We start from the raw sequence: 19311 nt of genomic DNA, 5'->3' as shown, positions 1-19311 counted from the left end.
CCCTTTGGGGAATAAATCTAAAATAATACTGTCTTGCACTGTATAGAAAGATCTACACAGCACAAGCTCATAAAAAATCAGCCTCTCATAGAAGAATCATAGATGATTAGGGTTCGAAAAAGGCATCAGGAGGTCATCTACTCCAACCCCTTGCTCAAAGCAGGATCTAAACTCCAACTAAATCACTGTAAAATGGGGAAATGTTCATAGTGACTTTCCTTTGCTAGGTTTTTTGATGATCCTTCAGTGAAAGGTGCTGCACAGTATAATGATAGCTACTGGTGAGAATTATTGATCTGTGATCCCTTAACAATAGCCCTGTGTGTCTGCAGAATGTTTGTGTCTCCCCTCACGCATCTTTCTCCAGATTTCTCTGTCTACTCTCTACTCATCCCTCCTGGGCATTTACAGGGTGTCAGACCCTATGGAGATCTCGTCATTATCCTAGTTTTTTGTACTAATCAACTATAATTTTTAAATATGCACAAAGCAGCCAATTCATATCTGACTCAGCACAGAACCCAAGGGTTCTCATCTCCCTCTGGGGAAGTCCCTTAATTACTGTTTACTCCTAAAGTGGATAAAGAGCACAGAAACACAGACAGGCTGGTCTCCAGCCAGTTTGCATTCAGATGCCGCTTCTCCAGTAGATGCTGAGCGAACCCTCCTGGGATTGCACACAATTATATTATAAATACTGCACACCCTCAGCTTTTGGTGAGGGATGTTGCTGCAGATGCTGGGGCGAGAGAGATGTGGGACACAGCTACCTGAAGGGGATTCTCAGGGAAGACACTTCCATATCGGGATTCACAGGTACTCATCTCTAGCTGAGGAGCTCACCTGCTTGACAAACTCAGTTGAAAAGTGGAGTGATGAGATAGAGAGTAAGTTTGTGGTACTTTCCTCTCTGTGCAGCCATTAAAAACCTTAGGGCTCTTGCCACAGGGGATGAATTTGCTCTAATATCATTGACTAAATGTCCCTCTTTGCTATGCCCGCCCAGGCTCAGGGCCTCCAGCCCCAAACTGGCTGCATTTCAGTGGAGGAAAGGTGTTAGTAGATGTAGAAAACAAAAGTCAATTTCTGATGCCATAGTCTGTAGTTTGCTTAGGCCCCACTGAGAGAGGTGGGTGGGTATATGCTATTACTTTACTTTTATCTGCTGGAATAATTATAAAAAATTGTCAGCATGGGCAAGACATGTTTTCTCCTAGCTTCATTTCAGAAGTCGACTGAACTGTTATGCCTGAAATTTTAAAAAAAGCAATTCAGCCAGAAGCAGACACACTGCATGGGGAATTTAAGTCCAAATGGTTAAAGATTGGCAAACTTATAAGCAACTGAAAATCAGGTCTCCTAATTGAAGGTGTCAGACAGCCAACAGCACCACCTACAATGGCCAATTCATTCGTGAATCCCATTCAGCTAAGCTCTTTGCTCTAACAATGTCTGTGCCAAGGAGTTCCACAGGCCAAATGTGATTTAAGCAAACAGTTTTCTTTTATCAGTGTTATATGTTCAGACTTTCAATGTCACTGAATGTTCCCTTGTTCATGTGTTATGAAACACAGTGAATATAAATGCCTGATCTACTTTCTTTATCAATTGATTCATATAGTTTCAGACTTGAAGGGACCATTAGATAACCCAGTCTGACCTCCGGCATAGCACAAGCCATTAAATTTGACCCAGTTACCCCGGGGTTGAGCCCAATGGCTTGTATGTGACTGAGGTCTACATAGGGTTAGAAGGGACCACAAGGGTCATCTGCTCTCACCACTTGCCAAGGGCTGAACCATCCCAGACAGGTGAATATCCAGCCTACATATGAAACTCTCCTTTGAATGAGCTTCCACGACGTGTCGTGGCATCTGTTCCATTGTCCTATTGCTCTTACAGTTAGGAAGTTTTCCCTGAGGTTTAATCAAAATCTGCTTTCTGGTATTTTGAACACTTTGCCTCTTGTCCTGCCCTTTGTGACAAGAGACAACATTTCTCCATCTTTTTTCTGGCAGCCTTTCAAATATTTGAAGACAGCTGCCATGTCCCCCCTCAATCTCCTCTTTTCCAAACTAAACATTTCCAGTTCTTCAGCCTTTGATTGTATACAGCTGGACTTCTTGTCATGATATCGTTAAATTTAACATGGGAGGAAAAACACCACATCTGCCCAACACTTAGCATTTAATTTCAGAAACAAACAGAAGTTAAAAGGTACAGAGTGAAAAGTGAAACCCCTGCAAGCTGCGTGGAAACTTTTTAAAGACATGATAACAGAGGCTAAACTTAAAAGTATCCCCCAACCTAAAACAAACAAACAAACAAAAAACATAGTGACAGAACCAAACAAGTGCCACTGCGGATAAACAAGAACCTAAAAGAAAAACAATGAGAGGCAAAAAGGAAACCTTCAAAATGTGTAAGCTAAATCCTAGTGAGGAAATAGAAAGGAGCATAAACTCTGGCAAACAGAGTAAAAAAAAAATATATAATTAGGAAGCCAAAAAAGAATTTGAAGAACAGCTAGCGAAAGATTCAAAAAGTAATAGCAAAAAGATGGTTAAGTACATCATAAGCAGGAAGCCTGCTAAATAACCAGTGGTGCCCCTAGATGATCGAGATGCTAAAGGAGCAGTGAAGGATGATAAGGCCATTGCAGAGACACTACATGAATTCTTTGCATCGGTCTTCACAGCTGAGGATGTGAGGGAAATTCACAAATCTGAGCCATTCTTTTTAGGTGTGAAGAGCTGTCCCAGACTGAGGAGTCATTAGAAGAGGTTTTGGAACAAATTGATAAATTAAATAGCAATAAGTCACCAGGCCCAGATGGGATTCACCCAAGAGTTCTGAAGGAACTCGAATGTGAAATTGTAGAACTACTAATTGTACTCTGTAACCTATTATTTAAATCAGCTTCTGTACCACATGACTGGAGGACAGCTAATGTGATGTCATTGTTTAAAAAGGGCTCCAGAGGTGATCCTGGTGATTACACACCAGGAAGCCTGACTTCAGCACCAAGCAAAGTGAGGGGAGGGAAAGTTCAGTGGTTTAAGCATTAGCCTGTGAAATCCAGGGTTGTGAGTTCAATCTTTTAAGGAACTCATTTGGGGAACTGGGGTAAAAATCTGGAGATTGGTCCTGCTTCAAGCAGAGTTGTTTTGTTTCTGTTGTGCATGGGTGGAAGGGACAGCTTGTTGGTTTGAGCATCAGTTTGCTAAACCCAGGGTTGTGAGTTCAATCCTTGAGAGGGCAAGTTGGGGATTGGTCTTTCTTTGACCCAGGGGGTTGGACTAGATGACTCCTTGAGGTCCCTTCCACCCTTAATGATTCTATGAAACTGGTTGAAATGATGGTAGGGAAAAAAATTGTCTGACACATAAATAAACATATTTTTTTGAGGAAGAGTCAACACAGTTTTTGTAAAGGGAAATCATGCCTCAGCTGGAGGTCAATGCAGTTTGTCCTAATGGTTAATTATGCTCAGTGCTAAACATTGGGTCCTTAATTCCAGCTGGAATTTGTATGAGTTCAGCTTCCAGCCTTGCTCTGCCTTTCTTGGCCAGATTAAAGAGCCCTTTATTACTATTTAAGATAAATAAATGAAGGTCTCTGAGTGTCTCACCATCGGACATTTTTTCCATGCTCAATTCATTTTTGTGGCTCTTTTCTGCACCCTTTCCAATGTTTCAACATCCTTTTTGAAATGTGGGTCCCAGGACTTTACGCAGTCGGTTTCACCAGTGCCACGTGCAGAGGTAAAATCCTTCCCCTGCTCCAACTCACCACTCCCCTGTTTATGCAGCCAATGACCACATCACCTTTTTGGCCATAGCATTGCACTGGGAGCTCACAATGATTTGGTTGTCCACAATGACCCTTAAATCCTTTTCAGTGTCCCTGCGCTCCATAATACAGGCCCTAGTCTGAGGGTCAGCCCTGCATTACCTGTACCGAGAGGATAACTTTGCATTTGTCTGCATAAAAACATTTTGTTTGCATGAACCCAGCTCACCAAACACCCTAGATCCGTCAAAGTACCTGCCTTGGCCTCCTCATTGTTTCCACTTTGCCATTCTTTAGGTCATCTGCTAATTTTGTCTGCAGTGATTTTCTATTTGATTCCAGATCGTTGCTGAAAATATTGAACAGCATCAGGCCTAGAATTGATCCCTGCAGAAACCCACCAGAAACAGCCCGATTCACTGACATTGGCCCATTGACAACTGCTTTCTGAGACCGCTTATCAGTTAGCCAGATTTTAGTCCATTTAACATGTGTTTTACTGATATTGAATAGTGTTGATTTTTTTATCTGAATGTTTTCCCCTACTAAATCAAATGACTCAGAGAAATCAAAGTGTAGTGTTTCTATGTGGTTCCCTTGTTCAAACAAATGTGTTCTCTCATTAAATGATGAAATCAGATTTATTTGACGAGATCTGTTTTAAATAAACCCAGTTGTTGACTGGCATTAATTATATTCCTAGACTTTTTTTTTTAACTAATCCCATACCAGCTTCCACTGTTTTCTAATCTTGTCAAATCTTTTTTTAAAGATTTCCCTTTATTTTTGATAGTTTAAATTTAACACAGTACTGTTCTATATATGCTTTATATATATATATAATTTCATCACCTCATGTGATATAAATACCTCATACTGTTTCCTTCCAAATGCAGAACAAAAATATTTCTTGAACACCTCTGCCTTTCCTGCAACATTAACAGTTTTCTTTTCTCCCTCTAGGAATTGGCCGAAACCTTTTCTAGGCTTTCTTTTCTTCTTAATACAATTAATAATCTCCTTTTTTTGATTCTTAGCCATGCCACTCACAGATTTCTCCCTGACATATTTCACATTACTTATCAATTTTCATTAATTCCAATTTGTATTGTTTGTTATCTATTTTCCCTTTTTCCCCCGGGCCCAATTACTACCTTTACTTCGCTTTGCTACTGAACTAGGTTTTTAGCCAAAGTTTTCCACTTTCTTGGCTGTGTTATTGTGGAGTTTTAGCTATCTAATACATTTAAAGAACTCCCAACTTTCATTCCCATTTTTCTGTCTAAATTTAACCTTCCAATTAGTTTTATTGATATGTTGCCTCAACTTTGGGGAATTAGCCCCTTTGAAGCACTGTCTATACATATTACTGATTGGGAACTGTTCTCCATTTTTCCATTTGAATGTAATCAGTTCATTTGTTTATTTTGTTCTCCTTATCATATGCCCCCTTCTTTGTCTCTTTTCTAAACTGAACAGTCCCAGACTTTTCAGTCTGTCCACATCTGGCACCATCCCCATTCTCATAACCTGTCTCAGAAATCCCCTTTCTGTGTGCTATATCCTTTAAGAGACTGAGTGACAACAACCGAGAACATGTCCAGAGCAGGTTATTCTCCATCCCATTCCTTAGGCATACGAACATTGTTTTTGTTTGGCCACTGCTAGGAATGCGCAAGTGTTTCTGTGAAGTTTCTATCAGTGATGCCCGGGTCTTTTCCCTGAACTGTGCTCTAGCTGGGATCTATCCCCTGGCACATGTCTTTGCAAAAAAACTCATTTTTTCCCCTTGTCATAAACAGATAGCTAAGGGTTAATGTCTCTTTCACCTGAAGCACCTGACCAGAGGACCAATCAGGAAACCGGATTTTTTCAACTTTGGGTGGAGGGAATTTTGTGTCTGTCTTTGTTGTCTGTCTGCCTGCTTTCTCTGAGCTTTGGAGAAGTAGTTTCTGCTTTCTAATCTTCTGTTTCTAAGTGTAAGACCAAAGAGATCAGATAGTAAGTTATATGTTTTCTTTTCTTTGGTATTTGCATGAATATAAGTGCTGGAGTGCTTTGATTTGTATTCTTTTTGAATAAGGCTGTTTATTCATATTTCTTTTAAGCAATTAACCCTGTATTTGTCACCTTACTACAGAGAGACCATTTGTATGTATTTTTCTTTCTTTTTTATATAAAGCTTTCTTTTTAAAACCTGTTAAAGTTTTCTTTACTGGGAAATTTCAGGGAAATTGAGTCTGTACTCACCAGGGAATTGGTGGGAGGAAGAAATCAGGGGGAGATTTGTGTGTGTTGGATTTGCTAGCCTGATTTTGCATTCCCTCTGGGTGAAGAGGAAAGTGCTTTTGTTTCCAGGACTGGGAACGGAGAGGGGGAGTCACTCTGTTTGGATTCACAGAGCTTGTGTCTGTGTATCTCTCCAGGAGCACCTGGAGGGGGGAAGGGAAAAAGGATTATTTCCCTTTGTTGTGAGACTCAAGGGATTTGGATCTTGGGGTCCCCAGGGAAGGTTTTTCAGGGGGACCAGAGTGCCCCAAAACACTCTAATTTTTTGGGTGGTGGCAGCAAGTACCAGGTCCAAGCTGGTAACTAAGCTTGGAGGTTGTCATGCTAACCCCCATATTTTGGACGCTAAGGTCCCATTCTGAGCATGGACACTCTAGCCTGGCTTCCATTGCATTAAGGAACAATGATGGATAACCAGTATCCACGCTTGTGTTTCCTGCTGGTGCCTATTAATATTTCCTGCACCGTGATGTGCAGGATTGATTGCTGCATGGAGCACCATGCAGTATGGAATTGGCATTAGTAGGGCCAGTTGTTCAGAATTAATTCCTCTGAAGAATGAAAATACCAGTTTTCAGTGTTTGAGGAGCGACCAATCAGCCCTTTACCCATGAGAACAGCCCCCAGTAGTGCATGTAGTGTCTCATATTAACACTGTCTCTCCATCCAGGTGTTTGTCCTGCGATCATCACGCTAGACCCTGGGCACATAGGGGAGTTGGGGGAACGTATGGTATATGCAGGAGACACCATTCTGCCTCAGAGTTGGACACCTTCTCCCCTACTCCATGTCAGGTTCCAACACAACCGACTTCATCAACCCCTCCACCTTCATCCTGCTGGGCATTCCTGGCCTGGAGGCGGCCCACGTCTGGATCTCCATCCCCTTCTGCACCATGTACGTCACAGCCATCTTGGGGAACTTCATTATCCTGCTCATCGTGAAGAGGGATCCAAACCTGCATGGGCCCATGTACTATTTCCTCTGCATGCTGGCCATCACCGACCTGGTCCTGTCCACGTCCATCCTGCCCAAAACATTGAGCATCTTCTGGTTCAATTCCAGGGAGATCTATTTCAGTGTCTGCCTCACCCAGATGTACTTCATTCACTGCTTCTCAGCGATGGAGTCTGGGATCTTCGTGGCCATGGCTTTTGATCGCTATGTGGCCATTTGTGATCCCCTGAGACATTCCACTATCCTGACAAACCCTGTGGTGGCCATGATTGGCCTGGCTGTGGTGCTGCGTGGCTGCATAATCATACTGCCCTATCCCTTCCTGGCGAGGCAGTGGCCATATTGCAGAACCAACATCATCCCCCACACATACTGTGAGCACATAGCCGTCGTGAAGCAAGCCTGCGCTGACATTCGCATCAGTATTTACTATGGCCTCTTTTTGACAGTCTCTGGGATGGGTCTGGATATATTTTTTATCGCCATGTCCTATATCCAGATCCTCAGGGCTGTATTCAGCCTCCCCACAAAGGATGCCCAGCTCAAGACTTTTGGGACATGTATCTCCCACCTCTGTGCCATTTTATCCTTTTATGTCCCAGCTCTCTTCTCCTATCTCACACACAGGTTTGGCCACAATGTGCCCCTGCATTTTCACATTCTCATGGCCAACATATACCTCCTGGTTCCCCCCATGCTAAACCCCATCATTAATGGGGTGAGAACCAAACAGATCCGGGACAGGCTGCTCTGGCTCTTTTCTCATAAAGGGACTGTGACAATGCGGTTCTGGCGGGACCCAACTGAGAGTGCCAATTCAGGACCAATTGCTTAAACAGAGCAGTCACAGCCCTGGGCTGGGATTTTTCCACCTCTAAGGTAAACCAATCCAGCCAGACAAAGAAGACTTCAGTTTTACCCCACTGGCTAACCACAAGTCACACAAGCAATTTCCTTAGACACTAAAGTCTCCCTTTATCACCACCAGCACCACTCGTCCGGGGAATGAATAGTTATGAAAACCAACACCCCAATAAAAGAATATGGTTCTCTCGATTCCAAAGAATCAAGCCCCAGACTCAGGTCAATATACACATCAGATCTGACCCACAAATCACACTGTTACCAGTCCTTTAGAATCTAAAATCCAAATGTTCATTCATAAAAGGAAAGAAATATAGATGAATGTTAGAATGAGTTAAATGCAATCAATTACACGCATATTGGCAAAGTTCTTGTTTCAGGCTTCTAGCAATGATGTTATAAACTACAGGTTCAAATCAAGTATCTAGAGTACAACCGCCATTTGGATGGGGCATTCAGTCCTTTGTTCAGAGCTTCAGTTTGCAGCAAGGTTCCTCCAGTAGTAAGAAGCAGGATTGAAGACAAGATGGAGGGGTATCCGAGGCCTTTTATATTCTCTGCCCATGGAAGCACCTCCCTTTGGTCTTAGTATGGAAAATAACAGCAGCAACGGGGAGTCTGGAGTCACATGGGCAAGTCACATGTCCATTCATAACTTAGTTTGCAGGCTGATGCCATTGTTTGCATGTTAGTTTGAACGTTCCCAGGAAAGCTCACATGTGGATTGGCGTTTCACAAAGTTCATTGTCAGTTGTTTCTTGGTTGGGCACTTACTGAGAATAGTCCTTTCTCAAGAAGCTGAGCAAATGCTTCACTGGTGCAACTTGGAATCAAATCCATTTGAGATACAAGTACATAGCCAGTATTCATAACTTAGACTACAAAATGATACACACATACAGACAGCATAATCATAACTGGCAAATCATAATGTTTTATTGACACCTCACATGACAAACTTTGTACAATATTTGCTGCAAATATATAACAGTAGTTGCAACAATGATCTATACAGTCACAGTTTATGTCAATAACATCACGCTAAACATAAGCAATACAAACCAATTCCTTTAGACACTGCACTTTCCCAGTATCACCACAAGGGCAGCTCATTATGGGAATGACCATTTATGAAAACCAATCCCCTAGGAAAAGAAAAAGATTTTCCCCTGATCTAAAGAACCAATCCCCAGACCCAGGTCAGTATACAAATCAGATCTTACCCACAAATCACACTGTTGCCAATCCTTTAGAATCTAAAGGCTTATTCATAAAAGAAAGAAATATAGATGAGAGTTAAAATTGGTTAAATGGAATCAATTACATACAGTAATGGCAACGTTCTTGGTTCAGGCTTGAAACAGTGATGGAATAAACTGCAGGTTCAAATCAAGTCTCTGGAACATCCACAGCTGGGATTCAGTCCTTTGGTCAGAGCTTCAATTTGTAGCAAAGTCCCTCCAGAGGTCAGAAGCAGGATTGAAGACAAAATGGAGATGATGCAGTTACCTTTTAGAATCCTTTTGCCTTGCGGCCTGTGCTGCCTTTGTTCCAATCACAAACCACTCAGCACATGGCATGGGAAAACCTTAGCGTTCTGACCGCAGACTTATTCTCTTTCCCACCATGCATATGTTATTGCACTGGGCTTGTCGAGCAGGTGAGCTCCTCAGCAAAAGATGGTTACCTGTGAATCGCTAGATGGAAGTGTCTTCCCTGGGAATTCCCCTCATAGACTCATGGACTCCAGGACTGGAAGGTACCTCGAGAGGTCATCGAGTCCAGTCCCCTGCCCTCATGGCAGGACCAAATATTGTCTAGATCTTCCCTAATAGACATTTATCTAACCTACTCTTAAATATCTCCAGAGATGGAGATTCCACAACTTCCCTAGGCAATCTATTCCAGTGTTTAACTGCCCTGACAGTTAGGAACTTTTTCCTAATGTCCAACCTAAATCTCCCTTGCTGCAGTTTAAGCCCATTGCTTCTTGTTCTATCATTGGAGGCTAAGGTGAACAAGTTTTCTCCCTCCTCCTGATGACACCCTTTTAGATACCTGAAAACTGCTATCATGTCCCCTCTCAGTCTTCTCTTTTCCAAACTAAACAAACCCAATTCCTTCAGCCTTCCTTCATAAGTCATGCTCTCAAGACCTTTAATCATTCTTGTTGCTCTTCTCTGGATCCTCTCCAATTTCTCCACATCTTTCTTGAAATGCGGTGCCCAGAACTGGACACAATACTCCAGCTGAGGCCTGACCATCACAGAGTAAAGTGGAAGAATGACTTCTCGTGTCTTGTTTACAACACACCTGTTAATGCATCCCAGAATCACGTTTGCTTTTTTTTGCAACAGTATCACACTATTGACTCATATTAAGCTTGTGGTCTACTATGACCCCTAGATCTCTTTCTGCCATACTCCTTCCTAGACAGTATCTTCCCATTCTGTATGTGTGAAACTGATTGTTCCTTCCTAAGTGGAGCACTTTGCATTTATCTTTATTGAACTTCATCCTGTTTACCTCAGACCATTTCTCCAATTTGTCCAGATCATTTTGAATTTTGACCCTGTCCTCCAAAGCAATTGCAATCCTTCCCAGTTTGGTATCGTCCGCAAACTTAATAAGCGTACTCTCTATGCCAACATCTAAATCGTTGATGAAGATATTGACTCCTTGCTGCCCCCCCCCGCGTCTGCATCACCCTCCGACCTTCCCAAACCCCTTGCTGCTTCTCCCCCTGTGAAACTTCCCAAACCCTTTGCTGTTTTTTTTACCTTTGTTTTTGGTGTCTGCTTGTTGCTTAAACCTCTCTCCAGCCCTTCTTTACACTTCTCCGCTGCCCCTCCCCTACCGAAGATCTCGCTGCTTCCAGCCGCTCCTCTGCATTACACTAATCACTCACCCCCCTTCCTGTTTCTTGACCCAGCCTTTATATTGATATTGTATTGTTGTACTGTAACTCACCTTGTACTTGTAATTATAACACCCCATTGGTTGCCTCCACTTTTCTGATATACTTTGTATTTACATTGATGCCACTGTGTTACATTGTGTATCTAGCTATTAACTCATATAGAAGCTACCATTTTATCTTGCATTTCTTTTGGGTACGCTTTGCATTTCCACACTGTATATAGAGTTGCTTATTGACTGTACTGTATCCCATTGTGCTGAACCCCACTTGCTGTAGCCCACTATTAGAACTCCCTACAGTGTTCAATAAGAAGAACCCTCCCATCGTTGTCTATTGTAAACACCCTATACACCCCATCCCATCGTATTTCATTATTAAATTCCCACCACTTCCTTTTTTTCCTTTAATAAAGAAATTAATTGGAAACCCAGCTGTGTGGTAATTGCTCCCCAAGATCCCATATACCTGCAGGCAGGGACACTTTTATACAGGAATTAGATACAGTGCTAATTGCTAAGTTATCTGCCAAAACCCAAGAGATTTCTAGAGCACAAGAAGCCCCTGGAATCATGGTCAAATTTCACCCACCCTAACAAAATCTGAAATGTCTCCCTTGCAGCTAAGGATGGGAGGAGGGAGGTGGAAATGATCCAGTAAGTGACAGGGGGAGGGGCAGAGAGGGGCAAGTGATAGGGGCAGAGCAGGGGCACAGCCTTGGCCGAAGAGGTAGAGTAAGGGGTGAGGTCTCGGAGGTCCAGTTACCAGCAATTAGAAAGGTGGCCACCCAATGAATTGTACATAAATTGATGATTTGATGTCTTTTTGATTGATCAGTAAGTGATTCAAGGAAGAGAGCACAGCAAAACATCACCAGGCAGCTCTGCATGATGCTCAGTCTGAGATCCAGAGCACAAGCAGAAAACTTCAGGTCCCTTTATGAGGTAAGAGCTGGAGCACCCTGTCCCGGATCCCTTTGGTCCTTACCCCGTAGATGATGGGGTTTAACATGGGGGGAACCAGGAGGTACATGTTGGCAATGAGAATGTGGAAATGCAGGGGCACATTGTGGCCAAACCGGTGTGTGAGGAAGGAGAATAGAGCTGGGATGTAAAAGGCTAAGATGACACAGATGTGGGAGCCACAGGTCCCAAATGTCTTTAGCCGGGCGTCCTTTGTGGGGAGATGGAAGATGGCCCAAAGGATATGGGTGTAGGACACAGCAATAAAAGACACATCCAATCCAATAACAGAGAATACCACAAAGAGACCGTAGTAACTACTGACATGGATGTCGGTGCAGGACAGCTTCACCACGGCTATGTGCTCACAATATGATTGTGGGATAATATTAGTTGTACAATATGGCCAACTTCTCGCAAGAAAAGGATAGGGCAGTGTGAGCATGCCACTGCGCAGCACCACAGCTAGGCAGATCCTGGCCACCACAGGGTTTGTCAGGGTGGTGGAATGTCTCAGGGGATCACAGATGGCCACGTAACGATCAAAAGCCATGGCCACGAAGATCCCAGACTCCATCGCTGAGAAGCAGTGAATGAAGTACATCTGGGTGAGGCAGGCACTGAAATCGATCTCCCTGGAATTGAACCAGAAGATGCTCAGTGTTTTGGGCAGGATGGATGTGGACAGGACCAGGTCGGTGACAGCCAGCATGCAGAGGAAATAGTACATGGGCCCATGGAGGCTTGGCTCTCTCTTCACGATGAACAGGATGGTGAAGTTCCCCAAGATGGCTGTGACGTACATGGTGCAGAAGGGGATGGAGATCCAGATGTGGTCTGCCTCCAGGCCAGGAATGCCCAGCAGGATGAAGGTGGAGGGGTTGGTGAAGTCGGTTGTGTTGGAATCTGACATGGAGTAGGGGAGAAAGTGTCCAACTCTGAGGTAGAACGGTTTCTCCTTTATGCACTGTATGTTCCCCTGACTTCCTGTATATGAGCAGGGTCTAGGGTGATGGTCACAGCGAAAATGCCTGGAAGGAGAGATAATGTTAATTGGAGACACTAAATGTACTGCTGGATGCTGTGGTAATGAGTGAAGCAGATTGGTCACTCTTCACACAGTGAAAAATGACATTTTCACTCTTCAGAGAAATGAATTATGAACAATTGATACTAATAAGGCCAATTCTATATTTTCAGGTGCTTCATGCAAGTATAATTCCTACATGTTGTGTTGTGAGAAACCTTAATAGGCAGCAGCAGGAAACACGAGAGTGGATGCTGATTATCCATCATTGTTCCTTAATGCAATGAAAGCCAGGCTAGAGAGTCCATTCTACAGGGAGTTCCCCGTTCACTCGGTTGCTTACAATCTAACACTGGGGGGGGGAAGGTTTGAGAAAACATGTACCACAGGTAGAGACTCAGGGAAAGACCTGGAAGTAATTGTGGGCAACTTAACGGAAACACCAGCCCATTCTCAGCAGTGACCAAAACAAAAACAATGTTCAGATGCCTCAGAATGGGATGGAGAATACCCTGGTATGGACATGCGCTCAGTTTTGGTCATCCAGTCTCTATAAAGGATATAGCCGATAGAAAGGGGATTTCAGCCACAGGCAAGGAGAATGGGGGAGGCTGCCATCTGCGGACTGAAAAGTCTGGGACTGTTTAGTTTAAAGAAGAGACAAAGAAGGGGATTATGATAGTGGAGAGGAAAATAAAGAATGAAACTGATTACTGATTACATTCAAATGGACAAACATAGAACAGTTCCCAACCAGTAACATCTATGGAAACTTTGTGTTTTATAAGGGCTAATTCCTCAAAGCTGAAGCAAATTATCAGCAAAACTGATTGGGAGGAAAACATTTGAGAGAAAAGTGAGAACTGGGTGTTCTTTATTGGGAGAATTTATTAGATAGCTAAGAAGCAGAAATTCTGCAGTAAAGAGTGTGAACAACTTTGGCTAAATACTCTGTTCAGTGGCAAAGTGAAGGCAGCAGTTGGAGGGGGATATAAATATTTAGACACAAACACATATAACTGGCTCTAAAATGTAGCAGAGAAAGGGAGAACAAAGCCTAATGGCTGGAAGATGAATCCAGATAAATAACAGCTGGAAATAAGGCCAGATTTTTAGCCATGAGGGTGTTTAACATTTGGAACGCACTGCAGAGGGAAGAGGTGAATTCTCCAACTCTGCATGTCTGTAGATGAAGACTGGATGTTTTTCCGGAAGATCTGCTTGAGGACTTGTCTACATTTAAAATGCTGCAGTGGTTCTGCCTTAGCGCTCCGGTGTAGACACTGCTTACAGCAATGGCAGGGGTTCTCGTGTCAGTGTAGGTAATCCACCTCTCCAAGAGGTGTTAGCTAAGTGGATAGAAAACTTCATCCATTGATCCCCATGCCAGCTATATCGGGGTGAGGTTGATATAGCTAAATCTCTCAGGGGTGTGCATTTTTTTGCAGTTTGTGTTGCAAAAAAAAAAAAAAGGAAATGTAATTTATGGAGGTAGAGGATGGAAGTCAAAACAGTACTGAGTCTAATTTTAGTTGCCAAAGTATAGGAAGGACATAGAGAATCGGAAAATGACCAGAGGTCATATGAGCGAATGCTGAAGGAACCGGATATGTTTAGCCTGGAAAAGAGGAGATTGAGGAGAATATGGCAGTGGTCTTTGGATACTTGAAAGGCTTCCATAAAAAAGATGGAGAACAGTTGGTCACTCTTGTCACATAGGGCAGGAGAAGAGGCCATGGATTCAAACTACAGCGAAACAGATTTAGATAAAATCTCAGGATAAACTTCTTGTTAGAACAGAAAGCAAATGCAACAGATGCCTTGGGAAATCATGGAGACTCCTTTACTGCATGTTTTCTAAAGGAAGCTGGACAGTCATCTGTCCTGGATGGCTTAGACACAACAAATCCTGCATCTAGGCAGGGGGGTAGATTCGCTAACCTTTGTGGTTCCTTCTCCCCCTGTGGCTCTAGGATTCTATGATATAAAATCCAAGTATATAATAATAGGAGATATACCAATCTCCTAGAACTGGAAGGGACCTTAAAAGTTTGTTGAGTCCAGCCCCCTGCCTTCACTAGCAGAACCAAGTACTAATTTTTGCCTCTGATCTCTAAGTGGCCCCCTCAAGGATTAAATTCACAACCCTGGGGTTAGCAGTCCAATGCTCAAACCACTGAGCTACCCAGCCCCTGTTAGGCTTTAGTCAAACACAAGTTATTAGGCTCAACACAGGGGTAACTGGGTGAAATTTAATGCCCCATGTTATACAGGAATTCAGACTGGATGATCTAACAGTCCCTTCTGGCCTTATATCCTATGAAACTATCGATAAAGAAAGTGGGTCAGGCATTTATATTTACTCTGTCTTATAGCACGCGAGGAAGGGAACATTGAATTCCATTGAAAGTCTGAACAGATAACATTGAAAGTAAAAATTGTTTATATGATTGGCCTGTGGAACTTCTTACCACAGATGTTACTGGAACAAAGCATTTAGCTGAAGGAGATTCACAAATCTTTTGGCCATAGATGGTGTTGCTGGTGGCACCACCATTAATTAAGGCTGTCTGACCCCTTAACTTAGGAGACATCATTTTCAGTTGCTTATAAGTTTGCCAGACTTTAAGCATTTGGATTCAAATTTCACATGCTGGGTGTCTTCTTCCAGCTGAATTGGGTTTTTTGTGTGTGTTTCTGGCATAACATTTGAGCCGACTTCTCAAATGAAGCTAGGAGAAAAGATGAGGTGCCATTGTTGAAAAATTCTTACAATTATATACTCATAGACTTTAAGGTCAGAAGGGACCATTATGATCATCTAGTCTGACCTCCTGCACAATGCAGGCCACACAATCTCACTCATCCACTCCTGTAGCAACCATTAGCTTATGTCTGAGTTATTGAAGTCCTCGAATCATGGTTTGAAGACTTCATGATGCAGAGAATCCTCCAGCAAGTGACCCATGCCCCATGCTGCAGAGGAAGGCGAAAAACCTCCAGGGCCTCTGCCAATCTGCCCTGGAGGAAAATTCCTTCCTGACCCCAAATATGGCAATCAGTTAAACCCTGAGCATGTGGGCAAGACTCACCAACCAGCACCCAGGAAAGAATTCTCTGTAGTAACTCAGATCCCATCCCATCTAACATCCCATCACAGACCACTGGACATACTTACCTACTGATAATCAAATATCAATTGCCAAATGAATTGCCAAAATTAGTATCAGAGGGGTAGCCGTGTTAGTCTGGATCTGTAAAAGCAGCAAAGAGTCCTGTGGCACTTATAGACTAACAGATGTTTTGGAGCATGAGCTTTTGTGGGTGAATACCCACTTCGTCAGATGCATGCCAAAATTAGGTTATCCCATCATACCATCCCCTCCATAATCTTATCAAGATTAGTCTTAAAGCCAGTTATGTCTTTTGCCCCCATTACTCCCCTTGGAAGGCTGTTCCAGAACTTCACTCCTCTAATGGTTAAAAAAGCAAAGAATCCTGTGGCACCTTACAGACTAACAGACATTTTGGAGCATGAGCTTTCGTGGGTGATACCCACTTCGTCAGATGCACGTAGTGGAAATAAGGAAACAGATCAACAGAGCCAGACGTGTACCCAGAAGCCTCCTACTGCAAGACAAACCCAAGAAAGAAACCAACAGGACTCCACTGGCCATCACATACAGCCCCCAGCTAAAACCCCTCCAACGCATCATCAAGGATCTACAACCCATCCTGGACAATAATCCCACACTTTCACAGACCTTGGGTGGCAGGCCAGTCCTCGCCCACAGACAACCTGCCAACCTGAAACATATTCTCACAAGTAACTGCACACTGCACCATAGTAATTTGCGCTTAGGAACCAATCCATGCAACAAACCTCGATGCCAACTCTGCCCACATATCTACACCAGCGACACCATCACAGGACCTAACCAGATCAGCCACACCATCACCGGTTCATTCACCTGCACGTCCACCCATGTAATATACGCCATCATATGCCAGCAATGCCTCTGCTATGTACATCGGCCAAACTGGACAGTCTCTATGGAAAAGAATCAATGGATACAAAGCAGATATTAGGAATGGCAATATACAAAAACCTGTAGGAGAACACTTCAACCTCCCTGGCCACACTATAGCAGACCTTAAGGTGGCCATCCTGCAGCAAAAAAACTTCAGGACCAGACTTCAGAGAGAAACTGCTCAGCTTCAGTTCATCTGCAAATTTGACACCATCAGCTCAGGATTAAACAAAGACTATGAATTCAGAAACAGAAACAGATTCTCCTCCCTTGGTTTTCACACCTCAATTGCTAGAACAGGGCCTCATCCTCCCTGATTGAACTAACCTCATTATCTCTAGCTTGCTTACATATATATATCTGCCCCTGGAAATTTCCACTACATGCATCTAACGAAGTGGGTATTCACCCACGAAAGCTCATGCTCCAAAACGTCTGTTAGTCTATAAAATGCCACAGGATTCTTTGCTGCTTTTACAGATGCAGACTAACACGGCTACCCCTCTGATACTTGACTCTAATGGTTAGAAACCTTCATCTAATTTCAAGTCTAAACTTCCTAGTGTCCAGTTTATATCCATCTGTTACTGTGCCCACATTGATACTAAGCTTAAATAATTCCTCTCCCTCCTAATATTTATCCCCCGATATATTTATAAAGAGTGATCATATCCCCCCTGAGCCTTCTTTTGGTTAGGCTAAACAAGCCAAGCTTTTTGAGTCTCCTTTCATAAGACAGGTTTTGAATTCCTCGGATCATCCTAGCAGCCCTTCTCTGTACCTGTTCCAGTTTGAATTCATCCTTCTTAAACAATTGTTTGAGTGAGGATCCCAAGCAGCTCCATGGAGATAAAAGTCAGGTAATAGGCCCCACTCCCCTGTTAACAGCCAGATCCCTGAATTGCAAGAGGAGGAGATGACAGTCTCTCTGCATTAACACCCAGCTGGCTCCTGAGATTTAAACTCAGTTCCTACTCCAAGGGCAGATTTGCTTCATTGTGGCCTGGAAAAACTACGGGTCACGACCTCACAATTTGGCCTTTTATTGTATATCCCGAAGGATCCACTGTAACACTGAAATCCAGCGACCTTGGGGCTGGAGGCCATCAGCCTGAGAGGGCCCAGAAAAGAGGGACATTTTAACCCATGATACTGAAGCAAACTCATCCCCTGTGGCCAGGGCCCTTGTATGTTTAATGTCTGTGCAGAGGAAAAAGGACCACAGAATCATTCTCTGTCCCATCATGCCCACAATGTACTGATTTGTTGAGCAGCTGAACTCCACAGCAAGAGATGGTACCTGTTAATTCTGAGATGGAAGCATCTTCCCTGGGAATCCCCCTCAGGTAGCCGTGTCCTCCACCTCTCTCACCCCAGCATCTGCAGCAGCATCCTACACCAAGAGCCATTTATAATATAGCTCTGTGCAATCCCAGGGAGGGGTTGCTCAGCCTCTAGCAGATAAGAGAGCATCTCCATGTAAACAGGTTGGATTTCTGTGCTCTTTATCCAGCTTTAGGAGTAAACAGTTATTACGGTTCCTTCCCAAAGGGAGATGAGAACTCAGGGGCTCTGTGCTGAGTCACAGAGGAATTGGCTGCTCTGTGCATTTGTGTATATTTACAAATTATAGTTGATATATAGCAAAACTAGGGCTAATGCTTAGAAGTCCATAGGGTTTGATACCCTGTAAATTCCTAGACAGAATGGGAAGAATCTAAACAGACAGATCTATAGAAAGATGTCTGAGGGGAGACACAGGCACGTTCTGCAGGCACATGGTGCTGTTGCTAAGGGATCAGAGATCATACTGTGCAGCACCTCTCATTGAAGGATGTTCAAAACACCTAGCAAATGAAAGTCATTATGACCACAGCCCAATTAAATAAATAGGTACATTGAGGCACAGGGAGACTTTATTTAGTCAAGATCTTACAGAGATTGGGTGGTAAGATGACAGACCCCACCCAGGCATCCTGACTTCCCTGCCGTAAGCATGATCTCTCCTTATCACCAAGAGGGAAATGGACTCCAGCTCTGGCAGGGGCTGCTCATTGGGTGGGATGCAGAGGAAAATCTGGAAGAGGGATCCTGAGCCTTCGCCATCCTCTTAAGGTGAATCTGAGGTTTTCAGAACTAGCTGGGATTTGTGAGCTCCCCGCTCCTTTGAGGTGTGAACCCCGGGACTCCACTTCGTTTCCGCTCAGAAACCTGCCAACACGTGTGTGACACATTGTACCTTGTGGGGACACCCTGTACACTCATATTCATCCTTATCTGATTGCAAAGTTTGTGATGTGGGATGTCTGTGACACTGTGACGCTCTCAAGTGTCAGGTTTCAGAGTAGCAGCCGTGTTAGTCTGTATCAGCACAAAGAACGAGTCCTTGTGGCACCTGAGAGACTAACACATTTATTTGCATAAAAGTTTTTGTGGGCTAAAATCCACTTCATCAGATGCATGGAGTGGAAA

General features: G+C 43.5%; 2 protein-coding genes across 3 annotated transcripts; one reads left to right on the top strand and one right to left on the bottom strand.

Annotated features, from left to right (window-relative positions):
- The first annotated feature begins 259 nt into the window (after window positions 1–259).
- On the top strand, window positions 260–7921 carry LOC115643273 (olfactory receptor 52E4-like). The gene is made up of 3 exons (XM_030547154.1): window positions 260–281; window positions 6876–7824; window positions 7918–7921. Exons 1-3 carry the CDS (start codon window positions 269–271, stop codon window positions 7919–7921), a joined length of 966 nt encoding a protein of 321 aa, XP_030403014.1. The 5' UTR covers window positions 260–268.
- On the bottom strand, window positions 7864–12700 carry LOC115643286 (olfactory receptor 52E2-like). Of its 2 annotated transcripts, XM_030547163.1 has the most exons (2): window positions 11780–12694; window positions 7864–8000 (listed from the first exon to the last, which is right to left on the bottom strand). In XM_030547163.1, exons 1-2 carry the CDS (start codon window positions 12692–12694, stop codon window positions 7977–7979), a joined length of 939 nt encoding a protein of 312 aa, XP_030403023.1. In that variant the 3' UTR covers window positions 7864–7976. The 2 variants fall into 2 exon arrangements, with proteins under 2 accessions (XP_030403023.1, XP_030403025.1); XM_030547165.1 differs by lacking the exon at window positions 7864–8000 and having other exon boundaries at window positions 11747–12700.
- Between the last annotated feature and the right edge of the window lie 6611 nt (window positions 12701–19311).

The sequence above is a fragment of the Gopherus evgoodei genome, unplaced genomic scaffold, assembly GCF_007399415.2.
Source record: "Gopherus evgoodei ecotype Sinaloan lineage unplaced genomic scaffold, rGopEvg1_v1.p scaffold_56_arrow_ctg1, whole genome shotgun sequence".
In the NCBI taxonomy this organism is placed as follows: Eukaryota; Metazoa; Chordata; order Testudines; family Testudinidae; genus Gopherus; species Gopherus evgoodei.
This window is presented reverse-complemented; position numbering and strand designations above follow the sequence as displayed.

What these genes read in the sequence shown, in the direction of transcription:
- LOC115643286 (XM_030547165.1), bottom strand. Translation starts at nt 12,694, where the DNA reads ATGTCAGATTCCAACACAACCGACTTCACCAACCCCTCCACCTTCATC.